The following is a 26,949-nucleotide window of genomic DNA, read 5'->3' as shown; positions in this document are numbered from 1 at the left end:
CTTCCTGGATCAGGGATCAACCTCATGTCTCCTGCATTGGCAGATGGATGCCACCTTATCTTCTTATCCACGCACCACCAGGCAAGTCCCTCCTCCGGTTCATTCTTAACACAGCAGTAAGAGGGTTCAGAAATACAAAATATGATCATATGGCTCCCCTGCCTAAAATCCTTCAAAAGGTTCCCACATACTTAAAATCTAAAATAAAATAAAATATGAAATAAAATCAATGGTTGATTGATCTGATCTCATCTCTTTTTACTTCTCCAACACCACATCCCACCATTCTCCCTCTTGTTTGTTCACTGCATTCCTGCCACACTGGAACTCTTTTTGCATTTAGAACATGCCAAGCCTTCCCTACTTTAACCAATGGTGTCCTCTCTACCTAGTACTCTATTCTCCTTGATTTTTCTTTAATGTTTTTTTAAAAACATGTATTTGGCTATGCCAGGTCTTAGTTGCAACATGCAGGATCTTTGATCGTCATTGCAGCATTTGGGAGACTTAATTGAGGCATTTGGGATATTTAATTGCAGCATGTGGGATCTAGTTTCCTGACCAGGGACTGAACCTGGCCCCCTGCATTGGGTGTGCATAGTCTTAGCCACTGGACCACCAGGGAAGTCCCCTATTTCCCTTGATTTATTAATAATTACTCAGGTTAAATGTCAATTTCTCAAAGACAAGTAGCAAAAACAAAACCCTAAAAGTGGTTTGACCAATAAAGTGATTTATTATCTTATACAACCAGAGTCTTAAATCAGGGCATCTCTGTAACCTATTTTAAAATAAGTGGCTCAGCAATGTTATCAAGGATCCAGGTCCTTTCTATCTTACTATCTACCATAGTACTTATCACCATTTGAGACAATATACCCACTCCGGTGTTCTTGCCTGGAGAATCCCAGGGCCGAGGGAGCCTGGTGGGCTGCCGTCTATGGGATCGCACAGAGTCGGACACGACTGAAGCGCCTTAGCAGCAGCCGCAGTAGCAGCAGTGTAGGAGTTAACCCAGATTCTGAAGCCAAACTGCTTAAATTTGTAACCTGGCTACCACTTAACTAGCTGTAGAGTTAAATTACTCAATCTCTCAGTTTCTGTGTCTGTAAAACGGAGATGATGACTATAATATTAACTACCTCAGAGGGCTGATTTGAGGACTGAATGAAAGGCTGTGAGGATTAAATATGTAAAATTGAAACAGCTTCCCTAGTTCCCCTAGAGGATGAGATGGTTGCATGGCATCATCGACTCAATGGACGTGTGTGTGTGTGTGTGTGTGTGTGTGTGTGTTTTAGTGGCTCAGCCGTGTCCGACTCTTTGCGACCCCACAGACTGCAGCCAACCAGGCTTCTCTGTCCATGGGATTCTCCAGGCAAGAATACTGGAGTGCATTGCCATTCCTTTCTCCAGAGGATCTTCCAGATCCAAGGATCGAACCCTGGTCTCTGGCATTACAGGCAGATTGTTCACCTTTTAGGTTACAGAGAAGTCCTCAAAGGACACGAGTTTGAGCAAACTTCGAGGCAGTGAAGGACAGGGAAGCCTGGCATGCTGCAGTCTACGGGGTCGCAGAGTCGGTCACGACTGAGCGACTGAACAACCCTAGTTCCAGTTCATTCCTCAGGCTCAGTTTTATCCTGGAGACATTCCTGTATCGTTTTAATAAACTCTCCTCTCTCCTTTAAACCATTCGTTTCTGGGGTTCGCCACGAGGCTCCCGGAACTGTCATTTCGCTTTGGTGCCATCTGGCGCCCCAAAGGGAAATGACGCGCCTGCGCTCTCCGCTCTCTGCCCTTTGTCTCTTCCCCTGGTCGAATCCGGTACCTATATCTTTAAGGTTTTTGGTCAAGACTCAAGAATTCAGGGGCGAGAGCCAAAGAACACCCGCTTGAAGGCCTCTCAGGTTGGTCCAGTCCGGGTAAGGGGAGGGATTTAGCTAACTCCACATGAGTAACTGGTCTTTCCTTTGGCTCCGCCCCTGTGAGGCAATCACAAACGCCTGTGATTGGTCAGGGGCTCTGGAGGCGGGGGCTCTGAGCTTGGCTGCTGGTTCTCCCTGACGGTCCCCGCTGCAGCTCGGTGGGCGGCATGTCCGCGAATGAAGAGATTCGTGGAGGTGCCAGAGGAGAGAGCACTACCGCTACCGGCCCCTTCAGCTTCAGCTCGGAACCAACGCTGGAGGACATGTAAGCCGTCCTTGCCCAGCCTGAGCTGGGTAGATCGCCCCTACTCCCTCCTTTCGGGTAGGGTCCCTCCACGTGTTCGGAAAGAAAGGCTAGCAGCTGTGCTCAGGTTCTAGTTCTGGGGGCTGACCCCAGGCGAACTTCTAACCTTCTCCTCTGCAAAATGGGCTTAACTATACACATCTGAGGCAGGGGACATGCCGGAGTACGGTGATGCTTCTGCCCTGCCTCTGTCCTCCAGGAGCGGGAGGTAGGATGGGAGCAAATGCAGTGTTGAGACGTCGAAGACATTTCTTTCTAGAGGAAATCCAAGAGGGCTTCTTGGGGGAAGTGTCCTGGGGCTGCATTCCGTAAAATCAATAGGATTTAGATATGCAGAGACAGGGTTATTCCAGGTGGAGGAAAACTGTAGAAGCAGCAACAGGAAGTGGAACAATGAAAACGAGGGTATTATTAGATTTCGATAGTTTAGGGTCTGTGTAAGGATGCACCCATTTTACAGATGAGAAAACCACATCCTTTAAAAAAGAGATGACCTGTTTAGGCCATCCAAAGAATTAGTTGCAGAATCCCCTCTGACTCGCATGCCCCCATTGCATCTCACTGAGTACCTGCCAGGGCCCCGCATCTCCTCCCCCAACCCCTAACCTTGGACCTGGACTTCCACCTCTTTCTCCCATTCCAGCCGCCGCCTCCATGCTGAGTTCGCTGCTGAACGAGACTGGGAGCAGTTCCATCAGCCTCGGAACCTCCTCCTTGCCTTGGTGGGGGAAGTGGGGGAGCTGGCAGAGCTCTTGTGAGTAGATGACAGGCTCTCTGGAAGAGTCTGTGTTGAGGAGGGGAGGGGAGGATTCATTTGACCATCAAATATCCATGGATCCAGTTTCCGCTCCTCACTGCCAAGCTCTTCTGTACCTGGTTGCTGGGCATTTAGAGAGATGACTTATGGGTCCGCTGCCCTCTAGGGGCTCCCAGTCTCCTGGGAGAGAAAGGTGTAAAAACAGCAAGGTAGATCCAGGTCTGAGAAGGGGTGGTGGCAACCTTCCTTTACCTCTGCCTCTGGGGTAGAAAGGCTGATCTTCTATAGAAGGCATTCCAGAGAGGGGGAACCACATTTGCAAAGGTAGTGAGATGGAAAAGGGCGAGTTAAATTCAGTGAGAATGTAGGAATTCAGCGACAAGGTAGGATTCCTTTAGTGTGAGCTTCTTGACAAAGGGCAAGGGTTTTGTATCTGTCTTGTTCTCTGGTGTGTCTCAAGTACCCAACACACAATAAGTACTTGATACATGTATCTCTTGTGGCCGCAGAGGAGAGGGGTAGGATAGGAACACAGAATGGTAGGATTCGGCTGGGAAGTAATGGAGTTCTGGACAGAACGCCTGACCCGATTTGAGTGGTAGAAAGATCACTGTACCTGCAGAGTGGATTTGATCCTCTAGGAGAATTGTGTCAGGGGAAATCAGTGAGGAGACTGGTGTAGGTGAGGCAAAATGTGGTGAGGACTAAACCAGGGTAGTCTCAGGGGCATGGAGAAATGACAGCACAGATGTGTGGGAGGGCAATCCATTCATTCATTCATTACAGGTGCATGAGCACTGTCTGGGTGCTAGGTCATCTAGAATCAAGATATGGTCTTGAACAAGATGGATACACTCACAGTGCAAAGAGACTGACAATAAATAAGTGAACTAACTTTGAAAGATATGGAATTGTGACAAGTTCTAGGAGGCAAATAACACAAGGTGTTGAGAAAGAAGGTAACAGAGGAAGAAGGCTGTTCTAAGGAGGTAACATTTGAGCTGAGACCTGATGGGAAGCATGGGTGGGGTAGAGCATTCAAGGTTGAGGGAGCAGTAAGTGCAAAGGCCCTGTGACAGTTTGGCCTATTTGCAAGACAGAAGAGGCCAGAATGAATGGCTTTAAGGGTGGGTGGGGGGCAGGTCAGAGGGAGTGTGGTGGATAATGACATTGGCAGAGACAGGAGTCATTTCATGCAGAACCTGGAGGGCGAGGTAGGAGGTTGGATTTTATTCCAAGAACAGTTGGAGGAGTTGTCATTTTTACTTTTGGCTGTGCTGGGTCTTTGTTGCTGCATGTGAGTTTTCTCTAGTTGCAGTGAGTAGGGTCTACTCTCTAGGTGTAGTGGTTTCTCTTGTTGCAGAGCATGGACTCTAGGGCGCTCGAGCAGTGCATGGGCTCACAGTTGTGGCACACGGGCTTAGCTGCCCCTATGGCATGTGGAATCTTCCCAGACCAGGGATCGAACCCGTGTCCCCTGCATTGGCAGGCAGATTCTTAACCACTGGACCACCAGAGAAGTCCAGTTGGGGGAGTTTTAAGCAGGGGAGGGATGAAATGTAATTTGTTCTTTTAAAAGATGGTAGGGTAAGAAGAGGAGATGAGTTAGCAGACTTTTGCCGTGGTCCAGGTCTAAGGTTTAGTCTGGGGTAGAAGTGACTGGGGGTTGGCAAGTAGGACTGGGTCCCAATAAGTGAAATGTCCTCTCCTTGGCTTAGGTAGGAACACAGAGGTCTGGGTGAATCATCTGATGAGGTCTCTTCCCCACCATAAGGAGTCCAGGGCCCAGATGGGTTGACTTGTCCTGGAAGAAACTTACCAGGAGGTGGGAGTTCACTGCTTCAAGGACTGGGCTGCTCCTAAGAGAGGTGGAACCCACTGTCCTAGCTAGCATCTATGTGTGTGTGCCTGTCTTGTGTGTTCTGTCCCCAGTCAGTGGAAGCCTGATGAGGAGCCTGGGCCCCAAGCCTGGTCCCCCAGGGAACGAGCAGCCCTTCAAGAGGAGCTCAGTGATGTCCTCATCTACCTGGTAGCATTGGCAGCCCGCTGCCGTGTAGACCTGCCCCAAGCAGTGCTCTCCAAGATGGACACCAACCGGCGACGCTACCCAGCGCATCTATCCCGTGGCTCTGCCTGCAAGTATACAGACTTACCCCATGGGGCCACCTCTGAAAACCAGGCCATGGGGCCTACAGACCCTGCCTCTGAGTCCATAGGTCAGGTCTCAACCTAGAAACATGGGCACAGAACCTGCAGCTCAGCATGGCCTCTGAGGAGCAGAGGGTGCCTGGCCAATGTATCTCATTCTAGTTCTTTCCTAAGAGATCACGGACCTGGGGGCTACACTTCTTGAGGTCTAAGGGCCCAGAACCTCCAGAAGATAGCCTCCTGTTTTTTTCTCCCTCAATAAAACTTTTGGTTATCAGCTTCTAAACTCTTCCTGGGGCAGCCGGGGAGGCTCTGTCTCAGTCCACGCTGGAGAGGGACACCCGCAATGCCTGCGAGCCCAACTCCCATGTTTTTCTATTGTACCTCCCACCTGCAGAACAGAGAGATCTGATTTCTAGAAAGTTCCCTGTCTGAGCTCATGTAAGTCCCTTCCCCTTCTCTAAATAAGATCAGAGGCTTTATGTAATGTTGGATAGGAGCCCAGATTCTGGAGCCAGGCTATCTGAGCTCAGATGATGTTCATTACGGAGCTTCTCAGGTGGTGTTAGTGATAAAGAACCCGCCTCCAATGCAGGAGACACAAGATACACAGGTTTGATCCCTGGGTGAGGAAGATCCCCTGGAAGAGGGCATGGCAACCCACTCCAGTATTCTTGTCTGGAGAATCCCATGGACAGAGGAGCCTGGCGGGCTACAGTCCATAGGGTTGCAAAGAGTTGGACACGACTGAAGCAACTTAGCATGCAACACGATGTTCATTATATTTTTATCTTTCTGTACCTCCATTTCCTCATCTAAAATGAAAATAATGGTATCTACTTAATAGGGTTGTAAGGTTTAAGTAAGCTATTATATTATAAATAGAGTGCTGGACTTCCCAGGTGGTGCAGTGGTTAAGACCCTCCACTTCCAATGCAGGGGGCCTGGGTTTGATCCCTGGTCGTAGAACTAAGATCCCACATGCCACACAGTCAAAAAAAAAAAAAAAAAGTAGAGTGTTTAGGACAGTGTCTGGTGCATAGTAGGTAGTTGTTAACTTTGCAGTTGTCGTTATCAGTTTGCTCTTTCAACTCAAAACTTTCAGGGGCCCAGGGCAGGAAATATCATGTTAAGGCCAGCCTGGGCCTAGGGCTGAGTCCCAGGCCCCAGTCTTTTGGACCTTGCAATGCCTGACATTCCCCATCCCCTCTGCGGCCTTCCTTCCCAAGGCCAGTTTGTTCCACTTCTATACCTAAAGATAGTGTTGGGAACATTATGATTCACACGTTGTGTGACCTCAGGCACATCACTTCCTTTTCAGAGATAGCTGTGGCCTGCCTCCTTCACCCTATTTCCACATCAGTGAAATGAAGCCTTCCTCTTTACTGGCCTCAGTCCTCTTATTAATGACCTCACTCCCTCTTAACCAGTGACCTCTCTTACTTCCCTGGTAAGAGAATCCATCAGATTGGAACTGCTTTAAGTTCCCAAACCCTCCTTTCCTCTTCCTAACAGTGATAGCAAGAGCTTTATCTTATTGATCTCTTATTTCATCCTGCCTCCTTGATCAATTATCTTCTCTCTCCTCTATATAATCAAGGTCTCTTCCTTTCCATTAGCCCTTCCCACCAGCCCATAAATCCTAATCGAGCCTCTTCCCTATTGATAAGGCAAAACCAACAAAACTCCAGCTATTTCCATCATGCTTTTCATAGCCAAGCCACCCACTCTGCTTCCTCATTTCTGCCCTAACCTACTCAAGGTTGGCTTTCAGCCCCACCCCTCCCCTGGGGGGCTTCCCTGTTGGCTCAGGGGTAAAAAACCCATCTGTGATACAGGAGGCCTGCGTTCAATCCCTGGGTCAGGAAGATCCTGTGGAGGAGGAAATGGCAATCCACTCCAGTATTCTTGCCCGGAGAATTCCACAGACAGGAGCCTGGCGGGCTACAGTCCATGGGCTCATAAAGAGTCAGACACAACAGGACTGAGCATGCACACACCTCAACGGAAACTGTTCTCTTCGCTTTCCCTGAATTCACACACACACAGTGGTCGCCAGAGCAGCATCTGACAGCTAAATTTCCTGTGAAACACTTTCCTCTAGATGTCCCAGACACTTTCGGTTTTCTTTCTACCTCTGGCTGTTCCTTTACAGCTTCAAGTTCTCGAGTACCCTCTTCTGGATGTGGTGCCATACCTTCCAGACCTGACACCCCTGAGCTGTTACTTCTATCACCTCCCTGACGCCTCCACATTTACTTCACACTCAGTGTGTCCAGACTGGGCTGCAACAATGGCTGCCCCCTCAACTCCTGTCCTGCGCCTCATCCTGTGGCCCCATTTCAGTGACACTGCCTGCAGTCCCCCAAGCTAAGAAGTGAAATTAGCCCCAACTCTCCCGTGTCCCAGGTCCACCTTTAACTCCTATGAATTCTAGTTCTATGTCAGATCCCTGCCTCCCCTCTAATCCCTCAAGGCTTCTTTGTGGCCTCTGAACCATTCACCTGGCTTTCAATGTCCTTAGTGGTCTGTCTCCTGCCAACCTCCTTGCTTTTTGTCCCTACATTCCACCCCCAGGATGTCTGTAAGCTCTAACAAGTCTGCTATGCAGCTTCAGGGGCTCTCTCCATACTTCCCCAACCCCAACTCTCTTGACCTTAAGACCAGCTTAAATATCACCTCTGAGGGAACTTCCCTGGCAGTCCAGTGGTTAAGACTCCATGCTTCCAGTGCAGAGGGTGCAGGTTCCATCCCTGGTCAGGGAACTAAGATCCCTGCAGGGCACAGCTAAAAAACAATGTCACCTCTGGGAAGAGCTTCTCTAAACTCCAAGATAGTACTGAGGACCTCTCCTATCCAACAGCTCCAACATCATGGTCCCAGTGACAAGGGACTGCTGTCAGTCCCCCAAGGGACTACTGACGCTGTCAGTACCTCTCTGATTATCTGCAGAAATAAAGGTAAGATGAGTTACCTAACTTTGGAATGCTTTGACGATGAGAATGAGCTAGCACTGAAGGCCTTTAAACTCAGGTGGTGCAATGGTAAAGAATCTGCCTGCCAATGCAGGAAAGTCAGGAGACATGAGTTCAATTTCTGGGTTGGGAAAATTCTGAAGGGAATAGCAACCTGCTCCAGTACTCTTCCTGGGAAATTACACGGCCAGAGGGGCCTGGACATGAGTGAGCATACACCTGCACACAAAGTTGCCACCATTGCTTCTCTTTGCTACACTGAGTTGCATGAGGTTCATGCCCGCTCACCAAAGTTCCGCGAACTGCAGTGCCCATTGATTACAAATGTGACAAATTTATGAACCCTTCTAGATCTGAGTTCATGAAGACATAACCAAGGAGCAAGTGTAGAATGACTCCACACCCACAAACCCAGTTCCTGGAACCCTTTGGGGCTTATAGCCCCACTTGAATCCATGCCGATTCACCTAAGCCTAGGGAGACCCCCCCACCCCAACTTTCCGCCTCTCCCCACCCACCTCAAACACAGGCACGGGTAGGGTAAGGATATAATACTTTATTCACTCTAACATGGGCGGAGGGGATGTAATGAGGGGGAAGTGGGCACGTTTCCAGGGATCCCGGTAAGGGAATCCTGTCTCCCAGTTCCAGGGCAGCCAGGCCTGCCAGTCCCATCCTATTCAAGACGCTGGTGGTGGGGCGGGGAGTTGTCCAGATTAACGCAGCCCCAGGTTGAGATCCCAGAGTGCCCCTCCCCACCTGGAGGCTCGCACCCCGCGGAGAAAAGAAACGGCGGCTCAGCTGCCCTCACAATCTGGGCAGCGCTCGGTGGCAGTGGCTCCAGCTGGTAGCTTGAAGTCCCGGCCGCAGCCGGCGCAGATATAGAGACGGCGCCGCATATGCGCGCGACGATGGCGGATGAAGTGCGAGCTGAGGCGGAAGCGCCGGCCGCACTCGGAGCAGGGATAGGGCCGCTCGCCAGTGTGCGTGCGCGCATGCTCCGCCAGGTTGGAGCGGTGGCCGAAGCCGCGGCCGCACACAGGGCAGCGGTGCGGCTTCTCGCCCGTGTGCACGCGCCGGTGCTTGGCCAGCGCCGAGCTCTGGGCGAAGCGCGTGCCACAGTCGGCGCAGGCGTACGGCCGCTCGCCCGTGTGCGTGCGTCGGTGGCGCGCCAGGCATGAACTGCCGCCGAAGGCGCGTCCGCAGTCCGGGCACGCGTACGGCTTCTCGCCCGTGTGCACGCGCAGATGCTGTGCGTAGTTGGAGCTCTGCGCGAAGCGGCGGCCGCACTGTGCGCATGCGTACGGCTTCTCGCCCGTGTGGCGCCGCCGGTGCTGCCGCAGGTTCGAGGCGGCCGAGAAGCGCTTGTCGCACTCCGGGCACTCGTAAGGCCGTTCGCCTGTGTGGGTGCGGCTGTGTTTGGTCAGCGCCGACTTCTGCGAGAAGCGCCGGCCGCACTCCGTGCACGCAAAGGGCCGCTCGCCCGTGTGTATGCGGACGTGCTTGGCCAGTGTGGAGCGGCGTGCAAAGGCGCGGCCGCAGTCCCGGCACGCGTGTGGGCGTGCCGGGTCCGCCGATGGCGCTGGCGCCTCGCTCGAGACCTGCGGGGAGAGGGGGACAGGTCAGCCCTGACGGAGAGACCCAGGAGCCGGAGACCTGGGGCTCCACCAGCTGCAGCCTCTCCGTCCCTCGTTTGTTAAGTAGTTAAAATCAAGGGGTGCACCTCTCAGGACGGTTGTGCGCGTCTAATGAGATAATTAACGCACATATCACAATGCCTGGTGTCGTTCCAGCTATTCTTTATTAATTCAACCAAAATTTATTGAGCGCGTAATGTGCCAGACTCTGTTCTAGGAACTGAGGATTCAGCATTACATTTTTTTTGAATTCATAATTTCAGGAAGAATGGCTGAAAGGGGTGCTGGTACGGGGGGATGGTGCAAATTTAAATAGGGTTAAGAAACCTCACTGATGTCATGAGCCTTTACCTAAAGGAGGTGAAAGAGCAGGTTCCAGAGGGGAAAGCAAGGCCCCGAGGGAGGAGTTTTTCTGTTCCAGGAATGACAAGAAAAAGTGCCTAGGGCAGAACACAGGAGGGGAGGAGTAATCCATGGAGTGGTCCTTAAGGCGTTATCTTAGCATAGAGCCTTGAATGAGAATCTGATGAGGAACCAGTAGAGGAGATGTCGGAAGGTTCTGAGCAATGAGGTACAGATAAGACTCATATTTAAAAGGTTCCACAGAATAGCAGAGGAGAAGGGGCAGAAACCCACCGAGGAGGCCCCTGTACTGCAGGCCAGAGAAGACAATGGCTTGGACCCAGGCGACAGAGGTGGAAAGTGAAAGTGGTAAGTGGTCTGCTTCTGGATATATTCTGCAATTGGAGACAGCCAACCTAATGATAGATTAGACATGAGATATAAAGAAAGAGAGGCGTCAAGATGACTCCAAGGACTTTGAGCTTAGCAACTGCAAAGGCGGAATTATCATCTACAGAATGGTTGTGGGGGGTGGAGGGTTGTGGGGGGAACAACGAGTTGGTACCTGTGATCTGTTTCTGATCCTATCCGCAGTTGTCCTGGACACATCTGGAGCTCAGGAGAGAGGCCCAGGCTGGAGATGTAAATTGGGAAGACATCAGCCTGCAGTGGATTTTTAAAGCCTTGAGACTGGATGAGTTCACCCAGGGACTAGAGAGAACTGGGAGGCAAGATGCAAAGCAGCCAGCAAAGGAGACTGAGCAGCCAGTGAGGTCAGAGACCCAGGAGAGCATGGTGTCTTAGAGCCAGGCTACAATCAAGTTCAGGCTCTTTAATAAACTTAAGAGCAAGCACCTATCATTTTTTTAAGCTGCACAAAAGGCGGCAAGGGTGAAACCCAAATACTCTGAGGCCTGAAATGAAAAGAACTTGAGAATAAATCAGTTTCATGAGGTCTGGGTCTCTAGAGATAAAATCAGAAAAAATAAATGCTTTATAAGAGGCAGATGAAGGGAAAACAGTTTGTACTAACAGTAAAGAGGAGTACTGAGGATACACTGCTTCCTTGGTAGAAAAGAGAAGGCTCATCCTAGCAAAAGTGATGTTGAATCTTTGCTATGGACTAAGCAGGGCTTCCCTGGTGGCTCAGATGGTAAAGTGCCTGTCTGCAATGTGCGAGACCCAGGTTCAATCCCTGGGTTGGGAAGATCCCCTGGAGAAGGAAATGGCAGCCTACTCCAGTACTCTTGCCTGGAAAATCCCATGGACAGAGGAGCCTGGTAGGCTACAGTCCATGGGGTCACAAAGAGTCGGGCACGACTGAGAGACTTCACTTTCATGGACTAAGCAAATAGAATATTAATTCATGACCAAGTGAAAAAACAGGCATGTATTAAGGATAAAGCATTAGCTTCCGTCTCCCCATATTCCTTCTTTACCAAGTAATTATCATTATTCTTTTATAGATAAAGAAACAGCCTAAGAGAGATGACAACTAGGGAGTAGTAAGGCCTTTTTCTGAAGCTGTAAGGAGAGCAGCTTCAGGGCCTTCAAGATCCTTTGTTAAAGACTAGTTTTTGGGGACTCCCCTGGTGTTCCAGTGGCTAAGCCTCCATGCTCCCAATGCAGGGGGCCCAGGTTCAATCCCTAGTCAGGGAACTAGATCCTACATCCCACAACTAAGACCTGGCACAGCCAAAATAATCAATTAATTAATTTTAAAAAGACAGCAGCTTTTTGGTAACCACCTCAGAAATGTGGGGCTTCCCTTGTGGCTCAGCTGGTCAAGAAACTGCCTGCCATGTGGGAGACCTGGGTTCAGTCGCTGGGTTGGGAAGATCCCCTGGAGAAGGGAAAGGCTACCCACTTCAGTATTCTGGCCTGGAGAATTCCATGGACTGTATGTAGTCCAAGGGGTCGTAGAGAGTCAGACATGACTGAGCGACTTTCACTTTCACTTTTTCAGAAATGTGGAAACGAAGCAGTTTGAAAAATTAGTCACCAACCAAAGCAACCCTGGCTACAACAGTTATATAATGATATTAGTGATAACATTAGAGTATAAGATTTGACAGTGTTGTTATGTACATTATTGTATTAAACCTTGTCACCCCTCCCCCACCCCTACCCCCAGGATCAGGCATTATCTTTTGGTAAGTGAGAAGACTTAGCTGAGAGAGATTAAATTGATATAGCCCATGAGAGTCAGGACTGACTTTTAGAGTTCTCATCCTTCAGCCGTAGGCTACACTGCTTCCCTGCACTCAGAGTGCCAAGATGTGCCAGCGGCTGGATTCCAAGTGCCTGGCACTCTCCAAGAGGGATTCAAGGTTAAAATACAACTTGATACTTTAAATTGAGAAACTCCCCACAGCAATTTGGCACAGTCTGAATTCAAGGTCACACTTTCCAGTCTTGCCCTGGTTTTAACAACCAAGGGGTTTATATCGTGGAAATAATTTTTCTCATTATATCTATATTTTTCTGGCCCATTTTTTTCTTTGGCATCCTTCTTTTAGGTGACTGACCAGTCTGAGGACTTTCTTAACTCTGGATTCATTAATTTGGGAAAAAGAAATTCTTCACACAAGTACCCTTGGAATCTCCAGCTCCAGGAAGAATCTTGGTAAGAGGGGCTGAGTCTAGCTCATTAAGACCCCAGGCAAGTCCCTCCCTCCCCCTGCCTCACTGAACCAAGGAGGGCAAGGTAGGCTAGGTAACATCAAGTATTTCCAGACGTGAAGTATGCACATCACGGAATGCAAGAGGTTTCTAAGTATTATGTAGGCTTACTTTTATCTTAGTATGATCATAATGTATTTATCTTCATGATTATTAGAAAAACAACAGATCACATGAATCCCAGTTTTATCAGCATTATTGTTCAGATGAAGGTAAATTTATTTATCAAAACAACATGAATCTATTTGAAGAAGGCAACTAAATAAATGAGCACAACAGGTGAGTAATAGACACGTGAATGAAGTTTGGCAAATACCAGACTTACATGTCTTTTCAATTCTACAACTGTCAGATTTTAAAATTAGAATAATGGGTGTCTGCACTCTTAACATGAGAGCACTAGGGGGATAATGTAGTATAATAACATGATAATCCAAGTATTTAAAGTTAGTGAGTTTTGTCTTTCTGCTTAAGTTTAAAAAAAGAGCAAACGTTCCAGTTTCTTCTTCAACCATTACTTTTCTAATTAATAAATAACTACCATTTACTAAGCACTCACTATGTGCCAGGAACTGCAATAAATACTTTTCACCCATGTTCTTGTTTTAAATTCTCCCAACCCTTTGGGTTAGATTGTATTAGCTCCATTTTAAAATGATAGAAGACTCAGAAGTAAGTGACTATCAAGGCCCTACAGCTGATCCATCAGCAGGGCCAGGGTTTACACTGGAAGGCTGTCATTGTCCAAAATGCCTTTTCTCTCAGCCATGATGCAATCCTATCTCACTGACAAGCTTGAGGTCACCTCCACAGCTTGTCTCCCTCCCTGGATTCTTTTAGCTATCCAAATCTCCCTTCTTTGGAGTACAGAGTATAAAATACAATCCTGACCTCCCTCATTCATTGCTACAAGAAGGGTGGTCCACAGACCAGCAGCGTCACTGGCAACTTGTTAGAAATACAGAATCTCAAATCCCACTCCAAACCTACTGAATCAGAATCTTCACTTTAGCAAGATCCCCAAGTGGAATGTATGCATGTTAAAAATGAAAGCTGATCTAGAAGAGAGGCACACTACTCCCAGAGAAAGCAGATGGGAAAAGTAAAGAGCATCTTACAGGCCAAAAGACCACATGGGCAAAGTCTTCGAGGTCAGGTGTACTTGAAACTGGGGCATGGGAAGGATGCTGACTGACTACAGATGAAGCCATGAGGTCGAAGGATGAAGAGCTTGGAATGCCAGGCGTGGGAGCTTAGAGAAACAAAACCGCTCAAGGTTCGATTTTAAGCAAGGAAAGACAGAACTGGATGTACATAGAACCCTCTGGGAAAAAAATCTTTCTATTCATTAAGATAGTTTGGATTTTGATAAGGGGGTAAGAGACTGATCCCTGCGTGCAGCATAATTAGGGCCTGTCCTGGACAATGACTGGCCATGGGACTGGGTGAGAGCTGAGACTCATAGAATGTGGACACTGAGCTTTGGAGACCACTATTTCATAAGAACCCAGACTCAAGGAGACCACACAGCAAGTTGATGAGCTATTTTGTGGGCACAGTGCTAAATCTTTGTGGGATGTGTGTGTAACTCATTTCTACTCTCCTCCAAATCCAGTCACCCACGTGATATTTAGACTGGATTTCAAGGATTTTACTTTTATTATCTCATTTTATAGATGAGAAAGCTGTTGAGGCAAAGCTGGTAAATGTGGTTGTTAGGAGTTGAACCGACGCTTTTAACCACTAAGTGACACCATTCAGAGTGTAGCCCTACCTCCCTTTCATGACTAGCCATGCCTACCTCCACCCTTCCCATCCTTAGCTCCAGCCACTCCAATCAATGTTCCCAAATATCTCCTTCTTTCCATCTTCCCTCCACTGCTGCCACTACCTTAGAGCAGGTTATCAGCCTTACCTGACCTGGTCTCCCCATGACAACCAACGATTCTAAAAAGGAAATGTGATCATACTTCTTCTCTGATTTGAAGCTTCTCACGGCACTGCATAACCTAACACAGTAGGTACAAATCTATAGGCTGACTATACGCGAACAGTCTGGTCCATCTGTTTCTCTGGCCTTATCTTTTCTGAGCACTTGCTGTTTTCCTCATCCTGGAATGCCCTTCCTCCTCCTCTATTTGCCATATTCCCACTAAGTTTACAAGGCCCATGTCAAAGTTATTTCCCTGAAACCTTTCCTACTGCCTTGAGTTATTTGCCTTCAATCCTCAGTCTAGGCCTCCATGTTGGTTTCCCTGTTCACATCCAGCCCCAGGATTCAGCCTTATTGAGGCCTTGATAAAAATGAGTTGGAACATCTCCAGAAGGATGACCTCGCCCAACGTCCTGAACTTTAGGAGGAAGAATGAATAATAATAGCAACAAATATGTACAGAATGTTTATTGTGTGCCAGACACAGTTCTAACTCTTTACAAGTATTAACTCATTTAATCCTTCCAATCCCAAGAAGTAGGTGCTATTATGATTTCACTTTTACCAATAAGGAAACTGAGGCACAAAGAGGTTAAACTTGCCAAAGGTCACACAGCTGGTAAGTAAGTGATGGAGTTGAAAGTCCACCCTAAACTCTGGAGTCTTGAGTTGTTAACTTACAGGCCAAAGGAAACCAGGGGATTCACAGGGCCGGAAGAGGCAGGCTGAGCTAGGAGGATGGGCCAAGGAGGCCTGAGAAAAACAGAACTAAACGAGCCAAGGCAGTGAAAGTGCGGAGTCCTAACCACTGAACCGCCAGGGAATTCCCTAAATAGTTATTTTGACTGGAAGAGGAGGCCACAGAAGCTAGCCCCCTCCCCCTAGGGTCCACCACACCCACTAGGGGGCAGCAGAACTTTCTTTTCCTGGGAACTGGCCCCTGTGCAGAAAGAAATCAGGGAACCCGGGCCCAGAAAACCTGCATATGGACACAAGGGCTGCTCTGGCTGGGGATGGGAGTCTTGTAGAGTTCTGGGAAACAGAAATATACCTAGTGGCAGCTAGGGTCCTGAAAGGGGAAATCTCATACTTTGATCTCCTTAAAACTCCCCTCTTTAAACCTTCCACACCCTTGTCAGTCTAACCCTGCTACACATCAAGCTCCACGAGAAACCGAGGAGGGCATTTACTCCCCAGCACCCAGCACAGAGCCTGGCACAGTAGGCGTGACATCTGTATTGTGGCAGCATGGACAATGGGACAGAAGGATGGGTGGCCAACTCAGATTCTAAGCCTGAGAGTCCTGGGAAAGTAGGGGCAGGATCCCTGGCTTCTGACTGAGGGAGGTTGGACCTGAACCAGATTTAGGGCCGATGGAACCCCCGTGGTGTGGGACACGTACCTCCTTGTTGTCCATAGGGATCTTGAGTTTCACCACTTCATACTTCTCTTCACCCTCTTCCTCCTCACCCTTCACCAGCAGCACCATCTCCTCTTGCATCTCTTCCTCCTCCTCCTCCTCCGTCTGCTGTTCACCGGGCATCTTGGTGTCCTGGGGCAGGGAGCTGAGTCAGCTCAGGACCCGCCCCCTCGACCATGGCTCTGGCCCACACAAGGCGATGCAGCCGTGGCTTCTCCTCCCATGCCCAGATCTGTGTCTGACCCTCTTCCCTGTATCCCAGCCCGGCCCTAGGCCCCAGCCTTGTCCCGGGACCAGCTCGAAAGACTCGTTCACGCTACTCATCCTGGCATTCAAGGCCCTGAACACTTCGAATCTCCAGCCCCGTTGAGACGCCACCCTCCCCGCGCTGAGTCACTCCCAGGAGCCTGGGTCAGCGGCCCGGAGCTCTAGGGCACGGGCTGGAGGCGGGATCGGGGCGGAGACCCTGGGGGGTGCGCACTCACCAGCCGCAGGTTCGGGCGCTCGCGCTGCCCCAGGCCAGGGCGCCGGGCGGTTGGGCACTCTGCGACGCTGCGACTCCGGGGGCGGGGCGTGGGCGGGGCCTCAGAGGCGACTGGCCATTGGTTCAGAACACATAACTCCGCCCCCGAGGGGGAGGGGTCAGAGGACCCAGGCGTCCGGCCCAAACTGCCCTGGGAGGGTGGCAAGCCCACACCCAGCGCCTTCCGCTATTCCATAACTCCCAAAGACCCCAGGCCGGCCTACTCGGTGTTCAACGTCCTCACAGTCCAGTTGTGACCTACCTTCAAGGCTCGTTTCCTGTGGCCGGCTCGGAGGTCTCCGTGGCGGCCAAGCGCGTCTGCTCCGCCCGAAATAGGCCACGTGCGCTCCCGCCCCTGCCTGGGCCTCTCGCTGGCGCCCCGCCTGGAGGGCGGACCCTGTTGCCTCCTTACCTCTTTCCTTCCCTCTTTTTGCCTCTTCTTCCATCTTTTCTGCTTTCCCGGCATTGCCTTCGGGCAGTGGTCTCTGGGATAGCTTGCCCCTTTAGTACATACTTACCAACAGGCACCCAAGTTATCGCTGCCATTTATTGTGTGGTGCGCCTCTTGGGCGCCATCGTTATGCTAAGCCTTTTACACCCCTGATCTCCTCACAAAGGTGGGTCCATTTCACAGATGAGCTAACTGAAGTTCAAGGAGGTAAAATGATTTACCTAAGTTTCACAGTAAGTGTTGTCATAGCATCTCTGACAGCCCAGTAGCCTAGGTGGAAATTTATAGCACACAGACCAGATCCAATCCACAGAAGTATTTTGGCCCTCAGGTTTAAAAGTAAACTTCAAAAAAAGCCTGAGAGGTCTTTTACAAATTTTAATTCCCAATATTTAAAAATTGAGATAGTTCATATATAAAGATCTGTATTTTCGCACTTCTCTTGAAAAATATACCTAATTCTATTTTATGAATGGGGCAATGTGAATTCAGAAATGATGAAAGAAAGAGAAATAACATTCAGTAAGTGCTTACAATCCCTAGTGTCCTTACAACAACCCTGTGGGGATCAATAATATTATCTTCCTTTGACAAATGAGGGAACTAAAAGCTTAGAGAGCTTAAGTAATTTGCTCAAAGTCACATAGCTGGTAAGTAACAAATTCCAAAGCTCATTTTGTTTCTGTTGCACCAAATTATCTCTCAGAACTGAGGTTACATGAGGAAATCAGTAGCAGAGCCAGGAGTGAAGCCTGATCCTCAGTCTGCAGAACCCAGAGCATAATTTGGATGTTGGGATTACATCTGGTCAAAGTTTTGCTCTTCCTCAGACCTGTGAAAAGAGGGTAAATGAGTATGATACAATCAGGATCCCCCAAATCACTTTGTGTTCATTCTCTCATCAAATATTTATTGAGCCCTACTGTGTGCCTGACACCATTTTAGATATTGGAGATGCAGGCATGAACAAAAGAGATGAAAACCTTGACTACTATGGCACTTCTCAGGGTGTACAAAATGTCAACAAGTAAATAAGATAATTTCAGCTAAGGATAAGTATCAGAAGGAAATAGGACCAGATGGTGCAATAGGGGGTGGCTATGGTTGGGGGCTTCTTTAATGTGAGCAGGGAAGGCATCTCTTAGGAAATAATACATGAAATGAAACTTGAATGATGAGAAAGGGTTAATCATTTGAAAATCTAGATGAAGAATGTTCTAGACAGAACTACAGAAACTTTATGGTGAGGTTAAAGTTGGCATGTCTGAGGGAAAGAGAGAAGACTTGTGTGGCTGGAGCCAAGGGAGGAGAAATGTCATGTGAGAGTTGGAAGAGAGGCAGGCAGGGGCCAGATTATGGCTGGAAATCTAGCAAAAGGCCAGACGTGCTTCGCCCTGATTCGGAGAATCAGTGAGGAGACTCAGCCGGGAGCAGTGAAAGTCCCCACTGGAAGGTCTTCCTACTGTGGGAGGATTTGGGAACAGACACTTGCAGAAGGAGGATCATGAACAAGTACCTGTCTGGAATCCAAGCTTGTTCCTGAGGGTCTCTTAGTCTAGTAAAGAAGATCATGATTTTAAAACACACATGAAGGGCTTCCCTAGGGGCTAAGTGGTAAAGAATCCCCCTGCCAGTGCAGGAGACACAGGTTCGATCCCTAATCGGAGAAGATTCCACATGCCACTGAGCATCTAAACCTGTGTGCCACAACTATTGAGCCTGTGCTCTAGAGCCTGGGAGCCACAACTACTGGAGCCTGTGTGACTACAGCCTGTGCTCCACAACGAGAAGCCACTGAAATGAGAAACCTGCGCACTGCAACTAGAGAGCGGCCCGTGCAGCAACAAAGAGCCAGCACAGCCAAAAATAAAAAGTTTTAAAACCCAATAACATATTCTCCAGGGGATCTTCCCAACCCAGGGATTGAACCTAGGTCTCCTGCATTGTGGGCAGATTCTTTACTGTCTGAGCCATGAGGGAAGCCTAGATAATATTTTATATGAAAAATATGCATATGAAATATACATATGAAAAGGAAATAATAGGTGTTCTGGCAGGAGACTAGTGGGATGAGTGAATAACTCCCTGGAAGGGAGTGGATATTGGGTACAGGCCTCACTGAAGAGATAGTGAGTGAGTGAAGTCGCTCAGTCATGTCCAACTCTTTCTGATGCCATGGACTGTAGCCTAACAGGCTCCTCAGTCCATGGAATTTTCCAGGCAAGAGTACTGGAGTGGGTTGCCATTTCCTTCTCCGCTGAAGAGATAAAGGACCTTCAAAGATGAGTGGGGGTTTGCCAGATGGACAAACAGGTAGCAGTTTGTGAGATTGTGAACTCTTGTGAAGAGCACATCATGTTCAAGGACATCATTCACCAAAGTATTGAGGGAGCGCTATTATGTGCCAGGCCCCGTTTAGGACTAGGCAGTAGAAAATTGAATTTGGAAAAGTCTTTATCTTACTTTTCACTATTCTGCATTTCACTATTTGCCTTCAGCCTCAGTAGTTTACCTGAGCTCCTGAATCCCTAAGGACTTGGTACAGAGAACACACCATCCGGCATCCATCATTCTTTAGGTCTTAACATAATTGCCACTTCTTTGAAGAGGCATTGGATCATGTAGGATTCTCTCCTACCTGCAAGCTTCCTGCGTAGTCTTTACCACACTTGAAAATATTTGTTCAATGTTTATCTTCTGCATAGAAACTGAGGGCAGAAGTTTTGTCTTGTTCATCTTTCTATGCCCTATACCCAGCACGCAGTAGGTAATGCTGTTGTTGAGTGTCTCTTTATCCTAAAGAAGCTCTTGATGTGTTAAGGGCTCAGAGGAAGGGGGTTCTAACCCAGGTTGGAAGTTTAGGGAAGACTTCTGGGAGGAAGCAACGCTTAAGGTATTTGGATTGGGGGTGGGGAGCATTCCAAGTTACGAAAACAAAACATTTAAGAGGCACAGAGTTGAAACCACACAAGTGGAAGGTCTTGAATGCCAACTAAGGAGTTAAGTTTTACAGACAGGACATGCTGCTATACGGCAGAGTTTTTAATAGGGGAGTGATGTGGTCAAATTTTTACAAAGTTCACGGCAGATTAGCTTGGAAGCCGACCTGGTAGTGTGGAGAGACATGGAAACCAGCAGAAACAATCTTCCCAAAGGCCTCCATTAAAGTCTTTGAGGGGTGTGTGCATCTAAGGACAGAAGCCGCAAAGAACCCCGGGGCTGAAGTCAAAACACTGGGATTTCGAGTCTGTGTAACAACTTGGTAGGGATGGGAAGGCTGGGAGGAACCGCGCTGCAGCAAGCTTTCATTGGTTTCTAGGGAATCCCGGCCAGTGGTTAAGATGTCGCGAGAACTTCTACCCAGGGACCGTTACCGCACGCAGATTAGCTGAAATGCCAAGCCAGCGAAGTTGCAGAGCAGTCTTGTACTTCGTTTCTTAGGTGGGTGAGCCGCCCTAGTCTTTTTGGTCCCTGGCCAATTAGGTCAGTTCCTTTTCCCCCCTTCCTCCCTACTGGCGCCCTCCTTGGAAAAAGCTGGGAATTAAGAGTCCAGCATCTAACGACGCACGGATGGCTGGGAAATATGGTTGCCTTTTCCAGGGGATAGAGACATCGCCTTTGGGCTATGCAGCCTAATGACCCGTTTCTCGACAAATAAAAAGGGGTCGTAGGAAGGCGGGGTTTCCCTGAAGGCAGAGCATCAGCATCTGGGTCTTCTGCGCCCCTACCAGACCGGCTGGCCACTTTTTCTCCGGGTACTTGTCGCCATAGCAACAGCGCTTGCCTAACACTGACCCCCCACGCTCCCACCCGTGGCGTCGTGTTTTTCCTTTTAAGGGTCGCGCTAGATCCTGTGGCGTAGGTGGCGCCTGTGGGCAGCCAGCACTCAGGTCTAGGGCATCAACTGACAGACCTGGTGGCCGTTTTTTAACCCGTTGCCTGAGCTAAAAAGCAGCTTTGACGACCCAATTTCTTTGATGGGCTCAAAGATGGCAAGTTTACACATGGCTTGTGGGCTTTGCCTGTGGTGACCCTTCAGCACCTTTTTCACCCCTCACGATGCACACACACACACGCACACACCAGTCCAAGCCTCAGATAAGAAGCAGTTTATTGGCGAGAAGACATATGGAGATGTGGCTGTTAGGCCTTGGTAGTTCCCTGGCCTTTCCTCACTCCTATACTGCCCTTCTCCCAGCCAATGTGTGTCTGCTGCTGTCCACCAGGACCTGGGCTTGGCATCCAGAGCAAATGAGTGCTCATTCCGCTGTCTCACCTATTCTGTTGTGTCCAGGTGGTCAGGGCAGTTGGGTCTGAACTCACTCCAAGTGTCCTCTTCCTGGCTCCCACCATGTCCAGTGGCCTGAGGCTGGGTACTGCGTGCCTACCAACAGTACTCTCCCCATCAGCAGGATGGTCAAGATGGCCTGGCCTCACTCTTACCCTTAACCTCAGAAGTCTCATTGCTTCTAGGTCTAACAAACCTGGTTCAGGATGCTTGGTCTGGGTGGGGGTGGAGGGGAAGGCAAGGTTGGGAGGGGTCAATTTACAGGTTAAGAGGCAGTAGGAATTTAGAATTCTTTAAGGGCCCTCAGGCTAACGCTAGTTTATTAACAGGTATTTATTGCCTATTGTATTCCAGGCAGTGTTCTAGAAGCTGGGGGTATAAACCAAACTGGCAAGGTCCTGACCCAGCCCAGCCAGGACAGTTTCCTGAGCTTCAAGATCGTTTGTCTCCAAATCTCTATTTCTATCTATTCACTCCTTTGTCCCCTTTGTTTCTTCCCTTCCTTCTCCCTCCCACCACCTCCCAGGCCCTTTCTTCTCTGCTTAAGCAGCAGATACCCTCCCTTTGGTCTCTTGGGCCTCCACCCTCCCTGGACCCCATCATTCCAGTCCCGTTGGTGGCTCCTGTTTGAGGGGCCTTGCCAGACCATCTCCTGTCCCAAAGGGCCTCAGGATCAGGTGCCCACGCTGGTGCTTGATACGGGCAGAACTGTCACCAAAGCCCTTGCCACACTCTGCACACTTGTATGGCTTCTCCCCAGTGTGTGTGCGCCTGTGTTTGACCAGGTCTGAGCTCCGGGGAAACTCCTTCCCGCAGAAGCCGCACACATGGGGCTGGCTGGGTCCAGAGGGCTGAGCCCGGACTCGTGATCGAGGGGCAGTGGGTGCTGGGCCAGGGGGGTTATGTGGCCTCAGGAGAGTGGATGGTGGTGGTGGCCTAGCCCGTTCCCCACGATGGGTGCGGAGGTGCTTGACTCGGGCTGAGCTGTCGGCAAAACCTTTGCCACATTCTGGGCAGAGGTAGGGTTTTTCCCCCGTGTGTACACGATGGTGTTTCACCAGGTCCGAGCTCCGGCGGAAGCCCTTGCCACACTCAGGGCACTTGTGGGGCTTGTCACCCTCCAGTGGTGGTGGCGGCTCTCCAGCCTGTGGGCCCCCGGGCTCCAGCTCCAAGCCAGGCAGGCCAAAAGGGCCATCCCCTGAGTGTGAAGGGCTTCGAGGTGTCAGCGGGGGGCTGGTGCCTAGAGGAGGTGGGGGTGGGCTGGAGCTAGGGGGTGGGCTGGGGATCAGGGGGGCCAGAGGGTAGCCTGGGAAGCTGAAGTCCTGGGGCTCCATGTGAGTGAGGCGGTGGCGGAGGAGGGTGGAGCTGAGGCTGAAGGTACGGTCACACTCGGGACAGGCGTGAGGCCTTTCGCCACTGTGGGTGCGGAGGTGCTTGACTCGCGCAGAGCTGTCAGCGAAGCCCTTGCCACACTCGGGGCAGAGGTAGGGCTTCTCTCCTGTGTGCACTCGCAGGTGCTTCACCAGATCTGAGCCCCGGGCAAACTCCTTTCCACACACATCGCAGCCGAAGGGCTTAGGCCCCAGGTGACTGCGCTGGTGGCTCAGGAGGCTGCAGCTGAGCACAAATCTTTTGCCACAATCAGTGCAGATGTATGGCTTGTCCTGGGCCTTAGGTCCCTGTGAGGCTGCCGTGGCAGCTCGAGATGGCTGCCGCCGGGGCACCACGGGCCGGGGGACCTGCTCCCCTCGGTGTGTCCGCTGGTGCTTTATACGGGCAGAACTGTCGCCAAAGCCCTTGCCACAGATGCCACACTTGTACGGCTTCTCGCCCGTGTGTGTCCGCTGGTGTTTCACCAGGTCCGAACTCTGCCGGAAGCTCTTGCCACATTCACCGCAGATAGTGGGGCGCTCGCCAGCTGGGATCCTGGACCGAGGAATCTTTGGGGGCCCCTGGGCTGGCGCCCGGGCTCTGTAGGGCTTTTCGCCACTATGAGTTCGTTGGTGTTTAATCCGGGCAGAGCTGTCCCCAAAGCCCTTGCCACAGACCCCGCACTTGTAGGGCTTCTCCCCGGTGTGGGTTCGCTGGTGTTTCACCAGATCTGACATCTGCCGAAAGCTCTTGCCACACTCGCCACATACAGCAGCCCGATCACTAGCCTGGCCCCAGCGTGGTTCTCCTAGGAGGCGAGGGCCTCTGTCCCGAGCCTGAGGTTTTCCAGGCCCCTCCCTCTGGACCCACAGGTCATCCCAGGTCTGAATGCTTTTAGGTTTGAGAGAGGCATTTCCTACTTCATCACCTGGGGCCAAATCTTCCTCTTCCTTGAACTCCAAGTCATCCTCCTGTGGGGCATGTTCAAACTCATCTGGCTGAGAAATCTCCGCATGCTCACTCCCTAGACCTGGGGAAAGAAAAAGGAGCGGTAGATCCTGCCTTTTGGCTCAGCCTTCCCTCTGAGACTCAGATGGTAAAGAATCAGCCTGTGACGTGGGAAAAACAGGTTCGATCCGTGGGTTGGGAAGACCACCTGGAAAAGGGAATGGCCACCCACTCCAGTATTCTGGCCTGGAGAATTCCACAGACAGAGGAGCCTGGTGGGTCCATGGGATTGCACAGTTGGACACACTGAGCGATTAACACACTATCTTCAATAGCAGTCTCCCCAGAAAGGCATCCTTGACAATCTGTGGTCGCAAAGATCTCTCTCCTCTGAATTTCCGAAGCCCTTATATTGTCTGTGCCTCTCAGTAACAGTAACCTCCTTTTACCATGCCTTTCATATGTGCCAATCACTTGAGTAAGCATTAGTGAATCCTTGCAAACAATCCTATGAGGTAATACTATTGACTGTCCCCATTTTACAGACACGCAGTCTCTGAGAATTTTAAGTCACTCACTCAAGGTTCTAAAGTAACAAAGCCAGGTTTCTAACTCGGGTCTGATTCCCAAGCCTGCTGTTAAGCCCTACCTTATATTCTATGTGGAAAGCCTGGTATTTACTAATTAGATTTTATCCCAATCTGCAGTTTATTTCTTCAGTCATCTTGTATGTACTTGAGAGGAGCCAGACACACAGCTGTCCCTCAGGATACTTAGCGTTGGTAGGAGAAATAAGATAAAACACAAATAATTATAACTGCAGGCTCAGAATGAACTGTGCTGTCACTAGAGAGAGGACATTAGAGAGATAGGGCTAGGCTTTCACAGCGCAGAAAAAAAGTAAACCATGGAAAGGAATGTGTGATAAAGCTGGAAAAGGATATTGGGACTGGATGAAGCATGGAAGATCTGAACTGAACGCTAGACTAACGCTTTTAATTAGTAGCAGAAGGGAGCTAGGGAAGATTTTTGTGGAGAGAGACAGGATTAGATCAGGACTCAGATCAATGTGGCTGCACAGTGAGGTCAACACTGGAGAGAAAAGGGCTGAGGGGAGGACGCTGCATTTGCCAGGATGAGATAGAACGAGGCCTGAAGTAGGACTGAAGCAGGGAGGATGATGATGACTGCAGGGGACGGGGAGAGAGTCCTTGAAATGATGCCCCTCAAGGCGTGTCGCTTAGCTGGTGCTCAGAAACACTGGTTCCCTCCCCCTCCCTGGCAGCACAGTTCACGTCCTATTTTTCTGGGTCTGGGCTAGGCAAAGCCCAGAACTGGGGGCCCCACCCGGCCATTACCTGCCCATGGAGGTGCACCGCTTCGGCCCTCACCTGTGCGGGCGCCTCTCAGATGCTCTCTCTCCTCTGAGCCACGGAGATCCGGACCCCAGGGCTCCACCGCGCGCTCCATCGCCGGCACGCCGCCCTGAGCAAGGAGACAGACACAATTTCACGGTCACAAAGCCATGTGCGGACGGCGGGGCCCTGCCGCTGCCCTCTGCCGGCCGGCACGGGCACCGGACAGCATTCGGGTGTCCGAGGTACGGGGCGCGGCTCCGGTGACCCTCGCCCGCGCCACCGGTCCCCCCTGCACCTGCTGCTCCTTCCGGCGCGCAGCCGCCCCCTTCCCCTCCGGCCGCTGCCGCTGCCGCTTCAGCCGCCGCTTCCGCCAGTCCGGGGCCCCCCGGAGCTCCTCCGCGGGGCTCCGGAGCCCGTGCCACCAGTGGCTAGGGGATCGGGCTCGGCGCCAAACGAGGAGGGGGCTCGGACCCGGGCGTCCCGGGGGCGGCCGCCGGGGGCGGGGACGGGAAGCGGAAGCGCCGGGCGGCACCGGGCCGCTCTAGGACCCTGGAGGAGCTGCACGCCTGTGGGGGCCGCCCGTGTCCTCTGGAGCTCGGTGGCCGGCGGGCAGCCGCGTGCCGCGGAGAGGGCTACTCTGAGCCAAGTCCAATTGCCCGAACTCTGTGGTATTAACCGTGTGTTTCCTGGGCTGGAGCTGGATGCGGAGGGCCGAAGACTCTTCCTAATTGTCGCTGTGTCCGGCCACCCGCGCCGACCTCCGGAGGTGGCAGACAGCTCCAGCCACCCCAGCCTGGAGAAACAAAGAGACAGCCAAAGACAGACCCAGGGAAAGGGGTGGGGGAAAGACCAAGGCAGACAAAGGGCGGCAGAGGGCGGTGGAGACCCCAGACGGGGCGGGGGCGGGGCGCCGAGACGCAGGAAACAAAGCCGGGCTGGTCGGCGAGGCCGAGGGCCGGGGGTGGGGGCTGGGCTGGGCTCGGCTCGGGGAGACCGAGGCGGCATCGGGAGCTAGTGGCAGACGCCAGATAAATGCTGGGGAGAGTCAGGCCGACGGACTTAGACTTGGATCCGGAGACTCTCAGAGTCGTAACCCAAAGAGCCCCCAGTCAGAGGATGCAAAGGCAGAGAGACCGAGAGACTGCAGCGGACCAAACACGCAGGAGCAAAAGATTGGCCTCCTGAAACAAAGACATGTAGAAACAGATAAGAGAGAGATAAAGTCGCTGAAGCAGAGTCGGAGGAACTGGGCAGGGCACCTGGCGAGAAACAACCCCGGAGGCAGAGGAACAAAGAGAGAAACTGGCAGAGACAAAGAGAGACAGACGCATAGAAAAGAGGCCATGGGAAGACTAGGGACAGGCCTACGGCGCTACAAAAGGACCCAGGGAGAAGCGAAAACATTAAACCTTGTTTCCCAGCTTGGTGCAGCCCAGGTTGGGGCTGTTTCAGTGGTCCCGGGGGTGTGATCCCCAGTATCTCCTCTGGGCATGTTTGCCTTTGGGGAGTGGGTGGAGTGCCTCTGTTTGCAGCTCATCTAATGATGGAGAGAGTTAATTAAGATTTGTATATTAGTCAACACTTATTAGTGCCTCAGTACTATGCCAACAGTTTGATAAAGAGATAAAGCACATGTAAGAGTTGTCTTTGGGGTGCTACCATTTTAAAGGGGCAAGCACACAATTCATGATAAATAAGAACTGTAAGGGCGTGAGAGTTATGTGCACTAATTCAAGATATAGTTTGGGAGACCAGGAAGAGGTCTTTGTGGGAATGAGCGTGCACAAATGTTTGTTGTTTAGTTGCTAAGCCATGTCCAACTCTTTGTGACCCCATGACAAGCTTCCCTGTCCTTCACTGTCTCCCGGAGTTTGCTCAAATTCA

General features: G+C 50.7%; 3 protein-coding genes across 6 annotated transcripts; 1 reads left to right on the top strand and 2 right to left on the bottom strand.

Moving 5' to 3' along the window:
* Positions 1–2,055: 2,055 nt before the first annotated feature.
* Positions 2,056–5,414, top strand: DCTPP1 (dCTP pyrophosphatase 1). The gene is made up of 3 exons (XM_004020904.6): positions 2,056–2,193; positions 2,876–2,986; positions 4,922–5,414. Exons 1-3 carry the CDS (start codon positions 2,096–2,098, stop codon positions 5,220–5,222), a joined length of 510 nt encoding a protein of 169 aa, XP_004020953.1. The 5' UTR covers positions 2,056–2,095; the 3' UTR covers positions 5,223–5,414.
* A 3,239-nt stretch (positions 5,415–8,653) lies between these two features.
* On the bottom strand, positions 8,654–17,130 carry ZNF771 (zinc finger protein 771). Of its 2 annotated transcripts, none has more exons than XM_004020903.4 (3): positions 16,912–17,130; positions 16,109–16,258; positions 8,654–9,713 (listed from the first exon to the last, which is right to left on the bottom strand). In XM_004020903.4, exons 1-3 carry the CDS (start codon positions 17,113–17,115, stop codon positions 8,910–8,912), a joined length of 1,158 nt encoding a protein of 385 aa, XP_004020952.2. In that variant the 5' UTR covers positions 17,116–17,130; the 3' UTR covers positions 8,654–8,909. The 2 variants fall into 2 exon arrangements, with proteins under 2 accessions (XP_004020952.2, XP_027817314.1); XM_027961513.3 differs by lacking the exon at positions 16,912–17,130 and adding an exon at positions 16,612–16,663.
* Positions 17,131–21,194: 4,064 nt separating this feature from the next.
* On the bottom strand, positions 21,195–26,624 carry ZNF48 (zinc finger protein 48). Of its 3 annotated transcripts, none has more exons than XM_042240672.2 (3): positions 25,742–26,624; positions 25,066–25,192; positions 21,195–23,789 (listed from the first exon to the last, which is right to left on the bottom strand). In XM_042240672.2, the coding sequence occupies exons 2-3, from the start codon at positions 25,175–25,177 to the stop codon at positions 21,988–21,990; spliced, it is 1,914 nt and encodes a 637-aa protein (XP_042096606.1). In that variant the 5' UTR covers positions 25,178–25,192; positions 25,742–26,624; the 3' UTR covers positions 21,195–21,987. The 3 variants fall into 3 exon arrangements, with proteins under 3 accessions (XP_042096606.1, XP_042096610.1, XP_042096608.1); XM_042240676.2 differs by having other exon boundaries at positions 25,099–25,192; XM_042240674.2 differs by lacking the exon at positions 25,742–26,624 and adding an exon at positions 25,361–25,538 and having other exon boundaries at positions 25,099–25,192.
* Between the last annotated feature and the right edge of the window lie 325 nt (positions 26,625–26,949).

This window comes from Ovis aries, chromosome 24 (assembly GCF_016772045.2).
Source record: "Ovis aries strain OAR_USU_Benz2616 breed Rambouillet chromosome 24, ARS-UI_Ramb_v3.0, whole genome shotgun sequence".
NCBI classification, from domain to species: domain Eukaryota; kingdom Metazoa; phylum Chordata; class Mammalia; order Artiodactyla; family Bovidae; genus Ovis; species Ovis aries.
The sequence above is the reverse complement of the archived record's forward strand: the minus strand, read 5'-3'. Positions and strand labels throughout refer to the sequence as shown.